We start from the raw sequence: 20048 nt of genomic DNA, 5'->3' as shown, positions 1-20048 counted from the left end.
AGGGAAGTGGCAACTAACCAGGTGAGGAGTCAGGGCGGGGATGGTGACAAAGCAGTTCAGACACCGGCTTCAGAAGCCATGACCCGTTAGCAGAAGAGTGTGTGAGCCTGGAAGGAGGCCACTGGGCTGAAGAAGTGGCACGTGGTCTAAGGTGCGGCAGGGTCTGTGGTGGGAACCGATATGTGTAGTCTGTTGGCAATCACCAGGCTCCATCTTCACTCCTAGAGCCATGGGAGTCCACTGAAGAGCTGCAGGTAGGGCTGTAACATAATACTCATGAACCGCTTAGTGTACAGGAATGTCAATACAAGTTCCTGACCTGATGCCTAGTGAGGCAAAAGAAACTCAGATGGAGTTTGGAGCAGAGAAAGGTCTATTGCAGGGCTGTGCAAGGAGAGGAGGTGGCTCATGCCATGAAAAGTCTAGACTTCCCAGAAGGGTTTTGGCAAAGCAGTTTGTAAGGGCATGTGCAGGGGAGGTCCTGGGGTTTGGGATCAGCTTGTGTACAGCTCTCCGACTGGCTGGAGGTGAGGCACAGGGGTTCCCATCTTCAGTTCTTAGGCTCCTGGTGGCCTTGGGCTGTGTGTTCTAGGTCAAAAAGTAGTTCTTCCTTTCGGTGGTGGGGCGGGGATGGGTTCCTATATGCAAAACAATTCATGAAATTTGCATCAAGTACTATTTTCTGGTACCTTAGAGAGGAGCTAAAGCAGAGGATGTGCATGATCGCCTTTTGCGGGGTGCTGTTCCCAGGAGGCCCTGTAGGCTCCTGCTTGGTTACAGAGATAGAAGTCTGGCCAATCAAGCCATCTTTATTCCTGTGGCCAAAGAGCAGAGGGTGGAAATGATCTGCAGGATGGATCATCTGAATTCCAACCCAGTGCTCAGTGATCTGGGGAGTCATGAAAGCAGCCGGCCTTGGGTCTTCTCTGGGAAGATTATTAAACAAGCTGTTAGAAAACAAAATTTCAACTGAGTAAATTTGATGATTTAATTGGCTTTATTCAGTGACTTATGAACACAGTTAATCAAATGGGGCTCTGAGGGGCTGGGCAAATGGAAAGCATTTATGGGAAGAAGGGAGGGGCAAGGAAGCTCTCAGCAAAGTATATTTAGGGCAGACACCTTTTTTGGTGATGGGGAGGGGATGCCAAGGGATTTATTCTCCTCTTCCTATGGACTGGAGGCAGGGATGGAGAAGGGACAAAACACAATAGATTACCTCGTAGATAGCTGATCAAAAAAATTACAGATAGTTGATCAGAAAATTCCAGACAGTTGATTAAAATTACACTTTGGGGAAGGTTGAAACTGTGAGTAAGTCAGGCATTAGAGAGGTTTGGTATCATGAGCTTTAGCACAAGTGACACTTTGGGGCCTGTGGCTTTCTCTTTAACACAGACTCCCACACATCCACATCATGTTTCTGGATGCCTATAGTAAGCATCCATCCAGAGGGCTGCGGACTTCTTCAGGGCCCTGTGAGAGGAGCAGACAATATTGTGAGAAGGTGAGACTTAGGTCAAAGGAGCTACTTCATGGAACATTTGCTCTTTTGCTTAATTCAGGTCAACATTGCCTTTTTCAGATATATCTAAAAAATGTCTTTCTATCTTCCCAGTGGGGGAAATCAAGTACACTGACTTATGTATTAGAAGGTGAGTCCACATTTTCTGGCTTCCCAGGTGGCTCATTGGTAAGAATCCACCTGCCAATTCAGGAGATGCAAGACACACAGTTTCTATCCCTGGGTTGAGACGATCCCCTGGAGAAGGAAATGTCAACCCATTGCAACATTCTTGCCTAAGAAATCCCATGGACAGAGGAGCAGTCTATAGTCCATCAGCATTTCTATATGGAAGAGACTGAGTTTTTCTTTCAATTATTTTTCTTCCGTACGCCAAAGCATCACTTATTCTTTTCTCCATATTAAAAGAAAAATCTCTTCTGAATCTCTGCAAGACAAACCATATACATATACCAACCTATCCTATATCCACCTTCCTCTCCTACTTTATAAAGTTAAAGACTTTTCTAGGCTCTGTGATACAGCTGTGAGTAGGAGTGGTGAGAGTCTTTCTACCTGGAGCTCTGGTCTATGTTGGGAGACACATATTACATAATTTATTACCCAATATGCTATTAAATCATGATTGTAATAAAGATCAGAAATGAAGAGAAACACGTGCTGTGGGAGCATGTGACAGGTTTAGTCTTGGGAGCCAGGGAGGACTGAGATGAAGAAAGACCTTTCAGGTGAGCTTTGGAGAGTGAATCGAACTTGAGAAGGTGACAGGAGGGGGCTGGCAAGTTGGCAAATTATTCTAGGTAGGAGAAAAGGTGACCAAGGATGGTCATGGCAAGGGGCAGGGAGTTATGTAGCTGCTGAAGGGAAGTCAGATATCGGGAGGGCAGGAAAGGTGGAGGGCAGTGGCAGAAGGTGAAGAGGGGTCACTGTTCAGGGATCAGATCTGACCAGGTCTAGCCTTCCTGGTTTATTTATTTGTATTAAAAAGCTACACCTGCTTTTCTTTTTCCTAATTTTAAGATAAATTATACAACCAAGGTTTTGGCTGTTAATTTGATGAGCAAAGGATCCTCTAGGGAACTGTGACTGCTTCAGGATGAGTGTGGATTCTCAGTTCTCATAGGAAGAGTCACCCCTGCCTGTCCCACCAGACCCTGCAAGCATCTTAGTTTGCAACCCTGGACCAGGTGATTTGAGAGTCCCTCCCACTGGTTAAGTTCTAAAGCATGTCAAGGCTCTGTGGGTGATACAAAGCCAAATAATACAGAACCCTGGTTTATAAGAAGCTTGAAACTTAGTAGGGCATGACGGCGTTTTCACTAAGAAGTACCCAGAAGGCAGCAAGTAAATGGTAGGAATGACTGTTACCATTTCTGTGTTAGCGTTGCTCCTTATAGAGCCTCATGTCCATGCTGGGCACATGGATGTTCCTTAATAAATAGCTATTGGCTGAATGATTCATAAAGCAGTGAAGAGTCTGGGGACCAGCGGTGAAGGGAAATGAGAGCTGTGGGTTGAGGGACTGTTATTACCTGAGAATATCTCCAAATGCCTTCAAGATGGGCTTATTCACATACTGCAGTCCATGCTTGGCACACAGTGACTTCACCAGAGGTGCCACCTTGTGATAATTATGGCGTGGCATTGTGGGAAATAGACTAGGGAAACACAGAGAGGAGATATACAACTTCTCAGACCTAAGGAGAAACCCAAAGTTCCCTTTCCCCTTTTACAAAATAAAACGGTATCAGCCGTGTAGACCCAACCTTGAGCTTGCACATTACTTTTGTTCTGGGAAGTTACAAAACTTGCTGGCAGACTCATCTTATCCCTTAACCCACTACAAGCCTTGTGGGTGGCAGATGTTTAGGAAGATCTAAAAGAATACATTTTAATTCCATCAACTGTTTATTTTTGGTCAGATCAAATGAAGGTACAGCGTTTAGAACTTTCTACCATTTAGAACTACCCAGAGAACTGGAGATACTGAACTTCCCACCCCGCCAATGCTAATCTCTGTCTTTGTTTGTCTTTTTAACTTCCTTAGCAAGAATATTTGAATGTATATTAAGTCACTGTAAAACAGTTAAAAGTCCTAGGAAAGGAATAAGAAGTGAGGAGAGATGGATTTTTAATCCCAAGTTTTCATTAGTCAGCCAGATGACCGTCTTGGATGTAAACCTCTCCTTTAATAAAACTATGCGTAATAATCTTTTTGTTGCTGTTGTTTTGCTGAAATTTTCAAGCCCTAATGTGAGAAATAGAATGAAAAAAATTCCTTGAACAAATAAAGGTCTTGCTCCTTCTTTGACTATCATAGACTCACATGGCTTAGACAAAGAGAATGTGGAAAGCCTTTCCCCTGATACTCTGGAGAAACTGACTCGCAGTGTTTTAACTTGCATCCAGGCGTGAACTACCCGTTTTCCTCTCTGTAACTGACCCATTGGTAAGTATTTCCAGATACAATGTAGAAGTTGCAGCAGGGACTCCACTTCATTAGTTATTTTTTAAACTTGTCTCTAAAGACACAGATAAGTAAATATTTGAATTATAGCATAGTTAAGTTTGAACACAGGTTGGTTACTCGTGTCCTGGTTTTTCTTAGGTTTTGCCAACAAAGCAAATGCAAGGAAACCACCAGTTCCTGAGCCCATAGGAATCTGGAACTGCGTCACTGATACTTTTCCAAGATTCCTCTCCATTTACTCGCAATTGGGACACTCCCTTCATTTCTTCCTTCCCTTCTCTATCATTGTTGTTGACTGAAAAATAGCATCCTTTAGAGAGGCCTGGTTCATTTCCCCCAAGATTGCGGGTCTCGTGCTCTGCTCTGGACCATATGGAGGGGTCATTAGTGGCCACCCTCGGCCTTGGTCAGGAGACATTGGTCTCACTCACTGGTGCTCAATCTGGAAGTTCAGGTGCCCAGTGAACCAGTCATTGAACAGGGACTGTTCAACATTACAGGTGGCCAGGACCTGCAAAGACAGAGCACACATTAGATGGAAATCAGCCCGTGTCACACAAGAGCTTGTTACTCTTTTATTTATCCATCAGTCAACAAGTGCTGATTGAGTACATATTTTGTGTAACAAACCATGAGTGATAAAAATAAGTCCCTGGTCTCAGGGACCTTACAGGTATGAAGGAAATAAGACATTTTGGTAAGAAGTATAGATAAGGCAATAGATATAAGGAAGTAAATAGGATCTGAGAGGACTGAGTCCCTACTAGCCCTCAAAGTCAGAAGACTAAGGTGTCATGAGTAAGGACTTTGCAGATGGAAGCAGGATTGTAGGACTCTGGTAGAAATTATAGGAGTTTGAATATCATTACCACAGAATAGACTTAAAGGACTTCTAAATGGGGAATAAAGCATGCAAGGGCTTTAATCAATGGTTTTTTGCATAGAAATACATTAATATATACAAGTAGCTTCCTTTTCAATCTAATGTATTTTATTTTGTAAAAAACAAACGGACAAGAAGTTCATAGGATTCTCCAGATTACTCAGAATACTTATGAATGTGATTTTATTTAGTGCTTTTCTAAGATTTAATTCTTTTTAGGGTTGTTGCCATTTTGAATGTCATTTTTGCAGTTGCTCTATGTCAGGTTTCCTCGAAGTGTACTTTAGAGCACCTTGGGGTTCCCTAGGACACTTTCAGGGGATCTGTAAGGTCAAAATGATTCCCATAATACTTCTGAGACAACATTTGCCTTTTTCATTCTCATTCATGCATGCTTAGAGCATGGGTTTTTCCAGAGGCTATTAAACATGGGATGGTGCCATCATTCTGATGTTAACCTTTATTGGTTTTATCTTGTTATTTTAAAATTAATTAATAGATATTTTAACACTCTCTGTTTCAATTTCAAATACAGTAAGTATCAGTGGATATAACCTCCAGCAACGAAGCTCTTTGATGTCCTCAATAAGTTTTAAGCGTGGTGCTTGACCGAAGCGTTTGAGGACCGCTACTGCGTGGAATGTCCACTGAATTTGGCAGTGGGCACGGTGCAGGAAGCAGTATTGACCGGATGCTCCAGTCAGTCATGGCACAGCCAGTGTCAGGCCTGGGGGCAGCGGTGTTCTGCGTGGGGCACGAGTCTTTTAATCATGAACAGCATGCTTGGCGAGACTGCTGAGTCTCCTCTCTGGGCCCCCCTATCTGTACAGTGAAATTAGAAGGATTCCAGGGTTCTTCCTTCTGTTATTCAAGTGTGTGAGATTCGTGGAAAGACTGTACCATGTTGAGGCAGGTTTAGTAAGCCTTACCTGTAAAGTGCCGCACAGTAAATGTTTCGATTCTGCATCACAGCTATGCAGTTCTGCTGTTTTAGAATGAAAGCTATCATAGAGAATATGTAATGTATGAGTGTGGCTGTGTTCCAGTAAAACTACAAAAACACAGACTGATCTAGATTGTCCCTTGAACTGTAGTTTATTAAGCCTTGGTTAAGAGCAAAGGTTCTGAAATCAAGCTGCCGAGGTTTAAAACCTACTTCCAGGGAACTCCCCCTGGTCCACTGGTTAAGACTGTGTGCTGAACACAGGTTTGATCCCTGGTAGGAGAACTAAGATCCTGCATACCGCACAGTGTGGCTAAATAAATAAATAAAACCTGCTTCTACCACTTATTAGCTGTGTGATCTTACACAAGTTATGTAGCTTCTTCATACCTCAATTTTATCATTTGTAAACTGGGAATACTCTGAGCATGTAGGTACATGTAGCTACATCTCGTGTAGCTACATGCAAAGCAGTTGACAGTGCCTGGCCCCTGGCAAGCCTCCAATATACGTTATCTGAGGTAAGCAGATGGTGATCAGGATGCTTTGATGGATGCTTTCCCAAGAATAGCATTATTACCTGAGTGCTGAACCAATCCCGGTTCTCCTCTTTGCTCATTTTCATTGCTGTGTGGCTCATCTGGGTAACATATGCAATCCAGGGACTTTCAAGAAGCCTTTAAAAGAATAAAAGGAAGATATGATCACTCCTTGGGTAGTTTCAGTTCCAGTCACCGGGCTTGCATAACCACTGGCAGATCTGGCTGAGCATTAGAGGAAATGGCAGTGACTCAAAGGTTCCAATAATGTGGTGGTTGTTTGTTTTTCATCTTTGCAGACCTTTTATATCTAAAGATGACACACTAGGTATTCAGTCATACTACCTGTCTTGCAGCCTACCATACCAGGGCAGTGTCCCCAGTATTTTCTGTAGGCATTGGTGCAAGGCTCAGAAGCTACCTAGATAACTGTAAGTCAGGTTTCCCTGGTGGCTCAGTGGTAAAGATTCCATCTGCCAATGCAGGAGACCTGGGTTTTTGATTCCTGGGTCGGGAAGATCCCCTGGACAAAGAAATGGCAAACGACTCCAGTATTCTTGCCTGTGCAATCCCCTGAGCAGAGGAGCCTGGCAGGCTACAGTCCATGGGGTCGCAAAAGAGTCAGACATGATATAGCGACTAAAGCAACAACTTAAGGATATATGCAATGTGATTAACAGCTTGGCTGTTGTCATCAGATAGAACTGGGTACAAGTTTCATTTGGCACTGCCACTAGCCCTTATTTCCTTTTGAGTAAGTGATTTCATTTCTCTGAACTTTAGTTTTCTTATCAGAAAAATGTAATTGATACTATCTGCATTGCCTGGTTGTGCATTTTTGATTACATCAAATAAGATAATGCATGTAAAGCCTTTAGCAAATTGCCTGATGCATAGTTCAGTTCAGTTCAGTTCAGTCGCTCAGTCGTGTCCGACTCTCCGCGACCCCATGAATCACAGCACGCCAGGCCTCCCTGTAGCTACCATTATTGTTATGAATAGTAATGCAAATAAATGAGAAAGGAATAAATTGCGAAGTTAAAGAGGGTTATTCAGTTGAAAGTCCTTTCGATCTGGGGAAAATCTCTTGTCGTAAAATAAATTAAAAAAAATTTGGCCTCCTGTTATCTTTGGTAAGAATTATGATGTCCAGCTGGATTACAGTTTGAATTATTTGGTGATCAGGTAGAATACAGTTGACCCTTGAGAAACACGCAGGTCCACTTAAATGTGGATATTTTAAAGTAAACACGTACAGTACTGCAAGATTAGTGGTTGCCTGAATTCACGGTAGTGGAACCACACATATGGATAGATGACTATGGAGCTTGAATATCTTTGGATTTTGGTAACTGAGGTGGGTCCAGGGATAATCCTCCTCAGATGCTGAGGGGCTGCTGCTGCTGCTGCTAAGTTGCTTCAGTCGTGTCCGACTCTGTGCAACCCCATAGATGGCAGCCCGCCAGGCTCCGCCGTCTCTGGGATTCTCCAGGCAAGAACACTGGAGTGGGTTGCCATTTCCTTCTCCGATGCATGCGAGTGAAAAGGGAAAGTGAAGTCACTCAGTCGTGTCTGACTCTTCGCAACCTCATGGACTGCAGCCCACCAGGCTCCTCTGCCCATGGGATTTTCCAGGCAAGAGCACTGGAGCGGGCTGCCATTGCCTTCTCCTTGATGAGGGGCTGCTGCTGCTGCTGCTGCTGCTAAGTCACTTCAGTCGTGTCCGACTCTGTGTGACCCCATAGACAGAAGCCCACCAGGCTCCCCCATCCCTGGGATTCTCCAGGCAAGAACACTGGAGTGGGTTGCCATTTCCTTCTCCTACTGTACTGCAATTGGGAATTAATCATGTGGGAAAAAAGGCAGGATTGGGCAAATTCAGTTTCCAGGAAACTCATTCAACTATTGCAGCTGTTTTATTCCACATTTTCTTGGAAATGTCTCAGCTACAAGAATGTAGCCTGGTGTCACAATCTGCTAATCATTGCTAATCATAAATAGATCAAGTAAGAAAGGTAAGAGGACCATCCAGGCAATAAGAGTAGGAGAATATTATTGCTTTCTTACTTGACTAAGTATATGAGCACCATGGTTCCGAAGATTCCATAGAAAGGACCGAATGTGATGAAATAGCGGATATAAAAGCTGCTGACCCAGGCAATGTCCTGTGGAAAGAAGTGCTTGAAAGTTAAGCTAGTGGAAATAAAACTGGCTAAATCTTCTATCCTGGTTCTCAAGAAAGCTACATCTGGAAAGGACCAAACATTTACATTTCCCCTTTTCTACGAGCCTGATCTAGCTCTAGAGAAGGAATCAAGTTACTCACCTCCCAGTCCCTACTGCGGTACATTGCTCGAATGGAATCCAGGTTGAAATATACTGGCATGAGAAGGGCGGCCCCAACTGAAATGAAACCAAGAAGATGGTGAATAAATGAGCAGATATGATTCCTGTGGAAGCCAGTGGGAGTTGATCTCCTTGCTACCCCTGGAACATTGCCCCCGAGAAGGGTTCACGGTGGAGATCCACAACCACACCCTGGATGCTGCTGGGCTTTTAGAGTCTCTGAGGCGGAAACAGGACTTTGGTTCAAGCTCCCTTAAGGAAACTAGGGAAGCTTTGAAGATCTGAGTCATTCCTGATGAAGGCATCCTGGAAGGGCTTCTGCTGTGAGCTTTCAAGTTTTCTCAAGGTCCCTGAAATCCTTCAATCCTTCATGATCCTTCCTGTTGGGCCTGTCACAATATGTTGAGGTGGTAGATACAGAGCAGGCATACTGAGTCTGGCCAGAAAGTTATTTATCTGCTTCTCTCCCAGGACCAGTGAAGTTGCCTGGAGCAGGTAGGAGTCATATGGAGACCCTTCAGATTTTGACAGCTCTCTTCTTGATCAAACTTTAGTCAGATGCTCTGGAGCCCTCTTCCTGTAGAGGCTTCAAACTTGACCTGTAAACTTTCAAAGTCTGCAAACTGTCAGCACAAATGATTTTGTCCACCCTACACACTAAGAGACTCGCACATATGCTAGAAATAGTTTCTAAGAACAGTTCAAGGCCGTGCTCCTGGGATGATTCCAGCCCCCTTAAAATACTTGAGAAAGTTCAAAACTGTCCAAAGAACTTACTGCTTGTTCAGTAGGCTTCTGACCACCTTTTTCTTCAATCATTTGTTAGAAAACTTACAATTATAAAATTCTTACTGTGTCCCTCTGGGATGGATTGTCCCTGATCCAGAAGTGTCTTTCTCAAGGACTTGGGAGTCATCCCTTTGAAGTACAATCTTTGAGGATCAGGCTCTGTCCTGCCGCCTCTGGGAGGGTAAGGAGTTTGACTTTGATAAGCACCAGTGAGAAGACACACATGCCTTAACTACATGACCAGCTTCCCCTCCCTCTATCCTCTTGCCCTAATTTCCTTTAGCATGTCCCAGTGTTTTAAATATTGGAGAAGGAAATGGCAACCCACTCCAGTGTTCTTGCCTGGAGAATCCCAGGGACAGGGAAGCCTAGTGGGCTGCCGTCTATGTGGTCACACAGGGTCAGACAAGACTGAAGTGACTTAGCAGCAGCAGCAGCAGCAGCAGCAGCAGCAGCATCAGCAGTGTTTTAAAAGTCTCTTACCTTTCATTTCTGGAGAGTTGAGCTCAGCTTATACTGAAGTACCTTTCCCTACTACAGGAATCTGCATGAAAGCTGTCTCGCCACCTTTGTGAAATGTCAAGCCTCATCTCTCTCTGACAGGTTGAGTATGACTCATTTGTACCTGTCTTACTAAGTTGAAGACATTTGAAAGAAAATGACAAAATGAAACAGCTCCTGAGGACGATGTGGTCTGTAAGCTGGGCATTCTGCAGTGGAGCTACAATATTCATCCATTCCTCCTAAGCTGAGGCTGTATTGCTTTACTGCACACGGGAGGAGAGTTCAGACAAGAGACTCCAACAGTTTTTTCTTATGTGAATACACATCTGTCTGGGCTGGGAGAGTTTCCTTTCAAACTGGGGCACCAATGTTCTCCACACCCTTTTTGGTCTTGAAGGAGAATAACTGCATTAGGATAAGTCCTCAGAATTCTATCACAGGAAGAGGCTGCAGTGATGGTTGAGCCTCGTGTCTCAGAATATGGACTCACAGGCCATCCCAGTCAGGTATGAGACAGATGACCACTGGTGGCCAATGTTTGGGCAAGCCAGATCAGCTGCAACAGTTTCTCAATCTTATCATTGTTGGCATTTTAGGGTCAGATAATTCTTTATTGTTCAGGGCTGTTTTATGTACTATAAGACATTTCAGAACATCCCTGGCTTCTTCCCCATGGATGTCAGTACCATTCCTCCCCCTTTGTTGCAATCATCAAAAAAAGTATCTATATGCTGTCAAACGTCCCACTGGGGCAACGATGCTCTTAGGTGAGAACCACTGTTCTATAGGAAATGTTTGGAATCTTCCCTAATTTGGGTTTCTTTTCCAAATGAGTAAGCATGTTTTAGATGAGCATATTTTGGGGTCCTGAACTTTTCTTTGTGAGCAATCATGAGTTTGACTTGGTTAAGAGCAAAACATTTTTGCTTCTAATATTTTTATTGATATTAGCATTATTCAGCTACCCTATTTTCTCTCAAGCCTAGAACATATCCAGACCTGTCTTATTATATATGTGTGTGTGTGTGTGTGTGTATCCACTAAAATACCTTCTACAGCTGTATGTAAGCTGTGGGAACAGTCAACTTCCTTCCACACAGATGCTCTACAGGTGACTTTTATTCATGAGACTCTGCTTTTTCTGGCACCGACTGTCAGTGCTTGAGCATTCTTTTCCTGCTTTTCCTCCCTATCCGTATACCAGTGTCCTTTTCTTCTTGACAAGTATTGTAGTCTACCGAGGACGAGAGTCCCAGATACCAGACCCCTTGATTGGCATCCTGCCTCCCATCCTTCTTGGAGCATCTCCTTCCCTGTACAGTAGCCAGAGTGATCAGAGGCCCATTAAGAATGCCTAATTGCTCTTCTATTTTCCTCTTCAGATTTCACCCAAGTAAGTCTGAAATAAAACATGCTGCTTTTTTGAGGCACAACAAGACATGGGATCATCTCTCTGGGGGAGGATTTCAGTCATGCCTTCTGGCTTGACAACTGTTTGCTTCAAGGAAATGGGATGGTAAGGATTGCGGCTCCCTGGTGACTCACCCGTGCAGAAGTACAGGTGCTGCTTCTCGTAGTCGATGTATTTGATTTTTTTCTTGCCATACTGAATGAAGAGAGAATAAAACCAAAGTAAGTTGGTGATGGACAGGGAGGCCTGGCGTGCTGTGATTCATGGGGTCGCAAAGAGTCAGACACGACTGAACGACTGAACTGAACTGAAGAGCAATATAGACTCTGTTACTACACTCAGAGTTGTGTGTTTGTGTAGAATCTCTATAGAAGGAGCCATCTCGTCAGAGTTCATTTACTGTCAGACTGAAGGCACTGAAGAACCAGAACTGAAGGCGGCGGGGGGAGTACTGTGGTGCCTTTTTCTTTACTTAAACGTGGGCAGTTCTTGCAGGGGTGGTTTATCCCATTTGAATTCAGGGATTGTGATCGTTTATTATTATCCCCATGGGAGCCATTTTGAAATTTTTGCCCTGGTGTGGAATGGAATGGTGATGGAGGAGAAATATTTCTGATAAGTTTTCAAGGTCTTCTTCAACCTATGTGCTTAGAATTCTGCTTGAAACTCGGTCTGCTTATATCCATTCATCCATTTAGCAGATATTTGTTGAATGGTTGTGTTATAAAACACATAGTCATGACCCCTAGGATCTACTTCATCTTTCCTCCTTTAATTCCATCGTGGACCTCATGCTGTGGTTTACTCGTTTTAAGGCATGATAACATATAATGGCACTCATCTCACACGCTAGTAAAGTAATGCTCAAAATTCTCCAAGCCAGGCTTAAGCAATACGTGAACCGTGAACTTCTAGATGTTCAAGCTGGTTTTAGAAAAGGCAAAGGAAACAGAGATCAAATTGCCAACATCCGTTTGATCAATTAAAAAATAAAAGAGTTCCAGAAAAACATCTATTTCTGATTTATTGACTATGCCAAAGCCTTTGACTGTGTGGATCACAATAAACTGGAAAATTCTGAAAGATATGGTAATACCAGACCACCTGACCTGCCTCTTGAGAAATCTGTATTCAGGTCAGAAAGCAACAGTTAGAACTGGACATGGAACAACAGACTGGTTCCAAATAGGAAAAGGAGTATGTCAAGGCTGCGTATTGTCACCCTGCTTATTTAACTTATATGCAGAGTACATCATGAGAAATGCTGAGCTGGAAGAAGCACAGCTGGAATCAAGATTGCTGGGAGAAATATCAGTAACCTCAAATATGCAGATGACTCCACTCTTATGTTAGAAAGTGAAGAAGAACTAAAGAGCCTCTTGATGAAAGTGAAAGAGGAGAGTGAAAAAGTTGGCTTAAAACTAACCATTCAGAAAACTAAGATCATGGCATCCGGTCCCATAACTTCATGGCAGGTAGATGGGGAAACAGTGGAAACAGTGAGAGACTTTATTTTTCTGAGCTCCAAAATCACTATAGATGGTGACTGCAGCCATGAAATTAAAAGACATTTACTCCTTGGAAGGAAAGTTATGACTAACCTAGACAGCATATTAAAAAGTAGAGACATTACTTTGCCAACAAATGTCCGTCTAGTCAAGGCTATGGTTTTTCCAGTGGTCATGTATGGGTTTGAGAGATGGACTATAAAGAAAGCTGAGCACTGAAGAATTGATGCTTTGAACTGTGGTGTTGGAGAAAACTCTTGAGAGTCCCTTGGACTGCCAGGAGATCCAATCAGTCCATCCTAAAGGAGATCAGTCCTGGGTGTTCATTGGAAGGACTGATGTTGAAGCTGAAACTCCAATACTTGGGCCATCAAATGAGAAGATCTGACTCACTGGAATAGGCCCTGATGCTGGGAAAGATTGAGGACAGGAGGAGAATGGGATGACAGAGGATGAGATGGTTGGATGGCATCATCAACTCAATGGACATGGGTTTCAATGGACTCCGGGAGTTGGTGATGGACAGGGAGTCCTGGCGTGCTGCCTTTCATGCGGTTTCAAAGAGTCAGACACGACTGAGGGACTGAACTGAACTGAACATATAATCTTACCTCTGGGAATTTGAGTCATTTTCTAGGGGTCTTCTTAGTTAATTTAGTCAGTGCCCAAATGCACAAAGGCAGCAAATATCTTGAGAGGAGGCATAGAAGTAATGGTTTATCTCTATTTCCTAAGAGACACTTAATGTTTTGTTGAAGGAATTAGTGAATGAATGATAATTCAAATCTCCTGTATAATTTTACCATATTTAATTACCAGTCATGTTTAATTTTTGCTTTTCCCATTCTTTTGATACCTTCCCTTCTACATATTTCTTCTGTTATTTGGATATTAGACTTGACCCTTCTTTCTCTTACTATCATAAATAAAAATAAATGTCATGGTGATAAAGTAATGATAGTTATTTGCAGTTACTCCCAAGCTTCTAGATAGTTAAGTTGGTAGGAAACTTGAAAGAGGGAGTTGGTGAGAAATTTTGGAGAGCTGGCAAATGTAGGTGAAGGATTGATTTTTGAGTATTGCTCCAAAGGAGAAATCTAATTTTTTCAGAGTATGAGCACAGGACCTGGCCCGAGAGGATTTAATTAATAGTTGTTAAAGGAATGAATGTTTGAAGAAAGTGGTAGAATGACACAGTAAAACAGGAAGAAGAGAAACATTTAAGGCTTATCAGAGTTAGTTTTGTTGCAAAACAACTGAATTTAGAGATTAAATGATTTTAAGTAATGTGTTGTGCATTGTCTTTGAAATTATAGTAAGCAGAAACCTAAGGCTCGAGGGATATGATGGAGAAGTGATGATGTCTCCATCCTCTGTGAAGAGGCAGCATTTGAACTGGATACAGTTCTACAGAAGGGACTTCTGGAGGCGATCAGGCTGCCTCATGAACTCCAGTGAGGCAAATCTCCATTGCTGTGAGGGAATGAGGAGAGAAGTCAAAATGTCATAAGTTTAGTGATCAGCCGAGGAGTTCACAGGGATTCCGTGGTGGTTCAGCCTGTAAAGGGTCTGCCTGCAATGTGGGAGACCCAGATTTGATCCCTGGAGAAGGAAATGACAACCCACTCCAGTATTCTTGCCTGGAAAATCCCATTGGGTGGAGGAGCCTGGTGGGCTACAGTCCATAGGGTCACAGAGTCAGACATGACTGAGCGACTTCACTTTAGGAGTTCATAAACTTCAGAGAGCTCTGACTTGTTTGTGGAGTCATTGTGAAGAACAATTAACTAAAGACTACAGTCAAGGTTTCTTTCTTTCTTTTTTTCTTTAAATCTAGGCAGGAGACTTTTTCTCCTAATTGGAAGAAGGTTGTCTTCCAAAACTGGGAAAACCTATTTTGAGAAAGTTGCACAATTGTGGTTACCACGAAGTCCACACAGCTACTGACGAAGCTACACTCCTTTGTTTTTAGAAAGCTCCTGAATTCTTCCAACTTCCCTGGTGGCTTAGAGGGTAAAGCATCAGTCTGCAATGCAGAAGACCCAGGTTTGATCCCTGGGTTGGAAGGATCCCCTGGAGAGGGAATTGGCAATCCACTCCAGTACTCTTGCCTGGAAAATCCCATGGATGGAGGAGCCTGGTAGGCTACAGTCCATGGGGCCTCAAAGAGGCGGACACGACTGAGCAACTTCACTTCACTAAATCCTTCCAGAAGGAGAGAGAGCCTCTTCCTAAGCACTTAATTCTCAGGATCCATCATTTCCTTTCGAGGAAAGATACCTTTCTGTTGTTATCCTTATACCTTCTGTGTTGAAAGCAGACTCTAAATATCTTGGTAATAATCCTTACATGCTGGTTTCTAAGCTGAGATTTAAGAAAGTCATCAGCTGAGACATTCTGGAGTTTGCCTTCCTTTTTCTGTTCCTTAAGAAGTCTGAATTAGAGGTGAGGTCCTGTGTATTATGAGGCGTTTGAGCTGAGTTTCATGTATAAATGAACCAAAATGAACCTAAACCAAAAAATAACAGCTTAGTTTCTTCAAACAGCAAGAATTAGTTGGCAGAACTAGATATGTAGATGTTTCGTGATTTAGCATTTGTTGAATGTTCTGCCATGCCTTCTATAAGTGATTTAGCCTGCATGACTTTTAAGATCATGGGGTCGTTCATTCCACACTTTCTTCTTTTCTTACAACACCAGATTCACTTATTTAAAATTTATATCCTGGAGTTAAAAGAAGAGATGCTCTGAAAACATGCTTGAAGCCAGAATCTCCAACCTGATCTCTTCAAGACAAGGGTGTAGACTTTTCTAAGAGCCACTTCCTGAAAGATTTCTCTAGTGCTTAGGATTTCTAAACATACCTTGACAGGTTGTAATTCTCCAATAACAAAAAGTGGGCCTACGTCAATATCTGGGTCTTTGGGGTAGATGTTCGTTTTGACGTGGTGCTGGAAGTGCCGGTTATTCCACCACTTTGCAGACAGGCCCTGAGGAGAAGAGAACATTCATTAGCTGCAAGATTTCTCTCCTGAAATATCTTTCATTATCAGTGTTTTCCAAAACTAAAGAAAATCAACCCTGAATGTTCACTGGAAGGACTGATGCTGAAGCTGACGCTCCAATACTGACCACCTGATGTGAAGAGCCAACTCACTGGAGAAGACCCTGATGCTGGGAAAGATTGAGGGCAGGAGGAAAAGGGGATGACAGAGGATGAGATGGTTGGATGGTGTCACCGATTCAATGGACATGAGCCTGAGCAAACTTTATGAACTGGTGATGGACAGGGAAGCCTGGTGTGATGTGTTCATGGGGTCGCAATGAGTTGGACATTAGCTGCCATCTATGGGGTCGCACAGAGTCAGACATGACTGAAGCAACTTAGCAGCAGCAGCAGCACCTGAATAGTAACAATCAGAGTTTTCTGCCTACATCTCCAAAGTTTAATTAGGATATGGATTCCTGGAACATGCCACCCCCCCGCCCCGTTCCTGGGTCACAAAATGATTCATTGAATAGAGGCTCTAAAACCATACCAGCAAATAATTATCTTATCCAGGAACACAAATTCCAGGCTAAAACAACTCCTGATAATGAAGAAGAATAAAAATGGTTGAAATGAAATGGTTTTCCATCTTTCTTTTTTTTTTTTTGTCCTCCCTTTAAAAAGAAACATGAAATAGGTAAAGAGCAGAGAGTGTACTTCTTATTTTATAAATAAAGAAACTTCAGCTCTAAAACCAATTAGTTCTGGGGGGAAATGGCCCCAAGGTTCCTACTTCAATGAATATTTTAAAGAGTCATGGATCTGAAGTCATCTCCTATGGGGGCTTGCCTCTGATCATCACATGTTCAAGTTTCAATGATCTCATTAAATATAAAAGAGAATAAAAGTATTTTAGTTGATGCTGAGCTGATATCATCTCTTCTTAAGTTGTTTTGGATTTTTTTCTCTTTCAGTGAAAATCTGAAGGTTCTAACAAAGAAAAGGATTTGGAAGCATATCAACTTAGCTGAATCCACTGGATGTATAAATGCTTCTCTGTGGTTTGGGAAAATTATCTACCCTTTGGTGTTCAATTTCCTCTTCAGTAAATATAGTATAATATAATGACATTTACCTGCATGGGTTGTTTGAGGAGACATGAAATGCTGTATGTAGAATGCTGGCATATTGAGATATTCCATTTCTCTCCCCTTCCCATATTACATTAATCATATGTAGAAGAATAAGCAATAGTCACAGCTTTTACTGCATATTTGACATCTCTCAAAAATTGAGGGAGGGAATAAGATGGCGGAGGAATAGGACGTCGCGACCACTTTCTCCCCCACAAATTCATCAAAAATTGATTAATACGTATTTTAGGTCTGCAGTGCTCAATATAGTAGCCATTATCTGTGTGTGGCCTCTGAGCACTTAAAATGTAACCAGTCAAATTGAGACGGGCTGTGTAAGGATATAATGCATACTAGACTCAAAGCCTCCGAATGAAAAAAGAAATGTAAAGTATATTAATAATTTTTATATTTCTTTTATGTTAAAATGAAAATATTTGGAATATATACAGGAGTAATAAAGTTGGGAGAGGGTGTTTGCTGTGACCAGTGTGTTCTCTTGGAAAAATTCTGTTGGCCTTTGCCCTGCTTCATTCACTCCAAGGTCAAACTTGCCTGTTACTCCAGGTGTCTCTTGATTTCCTCCTTTTGCATTCCAGTCCCCTATGATGAAAAGGACATCTTTTATTGGTGTTAGTTCTAGAAGGTCTGGTAGGTCTTCATAGAACCGTTCAACTTCAGCTTCTTCAGCATTAATGTTTGGGGCATAGACTTCAATTACTGTGATATTGAATGGTTTGCCTTGGAAACGAACAGAGATCATTCTTTCATTTTTGAGACTGCATCCAAGTACTGCATTTTGGACTCTTTTGTTGATTATGAGGGCTACTCCATTTCTTCTAAGGGATTTTTGCCCACAGTAGTAAATATAATGGTCATTTCCATTAAATTCTCCCAGTCTGGTCCATTTTAGTTCACTGATTCCTACAATGTTGATGTTCACTCTTGCCATCTTCTGTTTGACCACTTCCAATTCGCTTTGATTCATGGACCTAACATTCCAGGTTCCCATGCGATATCACTCTTTACAGCATCGGACTTTACTTCCACCATCCGTCACATCCATAGCTCAGCGTTGTTTTCACTTTGGCCCCATCTCTTCATTCTTTCTGGAGATATTTCTCCAATCTTCTCCAGTAGCATATTGGGTACCTACTGACCTGGGAGTTCATCTTTCAATGTCATATCTTTTTGCCATTTCATACTGTTCATGAGGTTATCAAGGCAAGAATACTGAAATGGAGTACAAAGTGAAGCAGGGCAAAGGCTAGCTGAGTTAGCTAGGTTTGGATTACTGTGATAATGAATGGTTTGCCTTGGAAACGAACAGAGATCATTCTGTCATTGGTTTCTCACCAAATCCTAGAACATCAGAGAGAAGCTGAGGTCCCGCTGAAGTCCTAGTTTCAGAGATGAGAGCACTGAGAGCCAGAGGTGGACTCTGACTTGTTCAGGGCTGCACTGTGAGCATTGTCAGAGCCAGGGCCAAAACCTGCTCTCATCAATGCTTGTACTGTTATCTGGTGTCATTCTTCTGTCCATCTATCCATCCACCATTCCATCCACCCATTCATTCCTTCATGAAGTCAACAAGTGCTTATGGAAGGCCTACTGTGTGTTAGGCACTCTGTTAGGCTCTGCATAGGATACTGTGCCTGTCCTCCTGGAGCATACGTGTGGGGATAAGACCAACTGCCGCTGCTTTTTCCAGCAGTCTGGATTTTGCAACTCTCAACTCTTAAACAGGGCCATCTAACTTTCCGTGGTTTCTCTCTTTTGTTAAACTTTTATCTGTTCTGCATCTTTTCTTTTATTTATACATAGTCCTCCCAGGATTAAATAGTTTGCTGGATTCCCCTAGCTTCCCAGAAGTACACGTGCAGACCCCTTCTAAGAATATCGCTACTCATGACTTTGTACAGTCCTGAGAGGTGGTTCTTTAATGGTGTACCAGGGATTGGGCCAAATAGTTCATTGGCTAAGAAAAAAACAGAACTTCTTAATAAAACTAAACCTTTTCTCCTAAACATTTAAAATTCTAGTTTTAACATATATGTTATAATGTTATGTGTGTGCATATATATATATTTTTTTATATATATAGTCACTACATTGTTAGTATATTTACATTTTCTTGGGTGTGTAGTAACATTTTTTGCTCATAAGTGTATGTAGAAACCACTGCTTAGTGAAATGACTTTTAGAATCCCATCACACTCCTGGAACATTCTGTACCTTGAGATGACCCATCAGAAATGTTTGCATCAGGTGGTTCCACTTGGACTTCTTAAATATGGAAAGGTGTCCCATGTCATGCTGCAGAAATGAGCCCTGAGCCTAGAAGAGACAGGGTTGCTGTCAGAGAAGTTGACAAGGTAAGAAGAAAGTAGAAAGTGAGCCTGCTGGTAGGTTTGGGAACCCATGAGAATAGTGGGAGATCTCTGTGTGTATCTATCACACTTGCTGAGTTCCTTCCCATCTCTGTGCCTTTGCACAGGTGGTTCTCTCAGCCTAGAATGTTCTTCTCTCCACTTTCAGAACCTTCCAGTGTGGAATGGAAGGAGGATGCCTTTGGAGTCAGGCTGACTAGGGCTCTAAACTGTCCTTCACCACTTTACAAGTTACACAACTCTTGGAAAGCCAGTCGGTAGCTCTGAACTCAGTTCTTTATCTGAGAAGCAAGGATTACAATATTATACCTTACTCATTCAACTGTCTTGCAGCCAAAATACATGTAAAATTCCTGATGATGCTAAGCAGTCAAACAAATATTTGTGTCCTTTCTTGATTTCAAAAGTTGCTTTTAAAACTTTCACTGTTCGCTGATGACATGATCCTCTGCACAGAAAACCCTAAAGACTCTACCAGAAAACTACTAGAGCTAATCAATGAATACAGTAAAGTTGCAGGATATAAAATCAACACACAGAAATCCCTTGCATTCCTATACATTAATAATGAGTAAATAGAGAAATTAAGGAAACTATTCCATTCACTGTTGCAACGAA

The 20048-nt window shown here is 42.4% G+C and overlaps 1 protein-coding gene across 1 annotated transcript in view; it reads right to left on the bottom strand.

The window, feature by feature from the left end:
• Nucleotides 1-978: 978 nt before the first annotated feature.
• Nucleotides 979-20048, bottom strand: part of LOC148775777 (fatty acid desaturase 2-like protein FADS2B) — a 43484-nt gene continuing 24414 nt past the window's right edge. Inside the window, exons 4-12 of the mRNA XM_088843589.1 lie at nucleotides 19276-19377; nucleotides 15783-15908; nucleotides 11545-11605; nucleotides 8687-8763; nucleotides 8428-8525; nucleotides 6402-6498; nucleotides 4427-4506; nucleotides 3058-3183; nucleotides 979-1476 (exon numbers count right to left, since the gene is read on the bottom strand). Of these exons, the coding sequence (XP_088699715.1) occupies nucleotides 1416-1476; nucleotides 3058-3183; nucleotides 4427-4506; nucleotides 6402-6498; nucleotides 8428-8525; nucleotides 8687-8763; nucleotides 11545-11605; nucleotides 15783-15908; nucleotides 19276-19377 (828 nt within the window). The 3' untranslated portion in view covers nucleotides 979-1415. The remainder of the gene's footprint in view (nucleotides 1477-3057; nucleotides 3184-4426; nucleotides 4507-6401; nucleotides 6499-8427; nucleotides 8526-8686; nucleotides 8764-11544; nucleotides 11606-15782; nucleotides 15909-19275; nucleotides 19378-20048) is intronic.

Source organism: Moschus berezovskii, chromosome 14, assembly GCF_049115385.1.
Source record: "Moschus berezovskii isolate FMDL1 chromosome 14, NW_MosBer_1.0, whole genome shotgun sequence".
NCBI lineage: Eukaryota > Metazoa > Chordata > Mammalia > Artiodactyla > Moschidae > Moschus > Moschus berezovskii.
The sequence above is the reverse complement of the archived record's forward strand: the minus strand, read 5'-3'. Positions and strand labels throughout refer to the sequence as shown.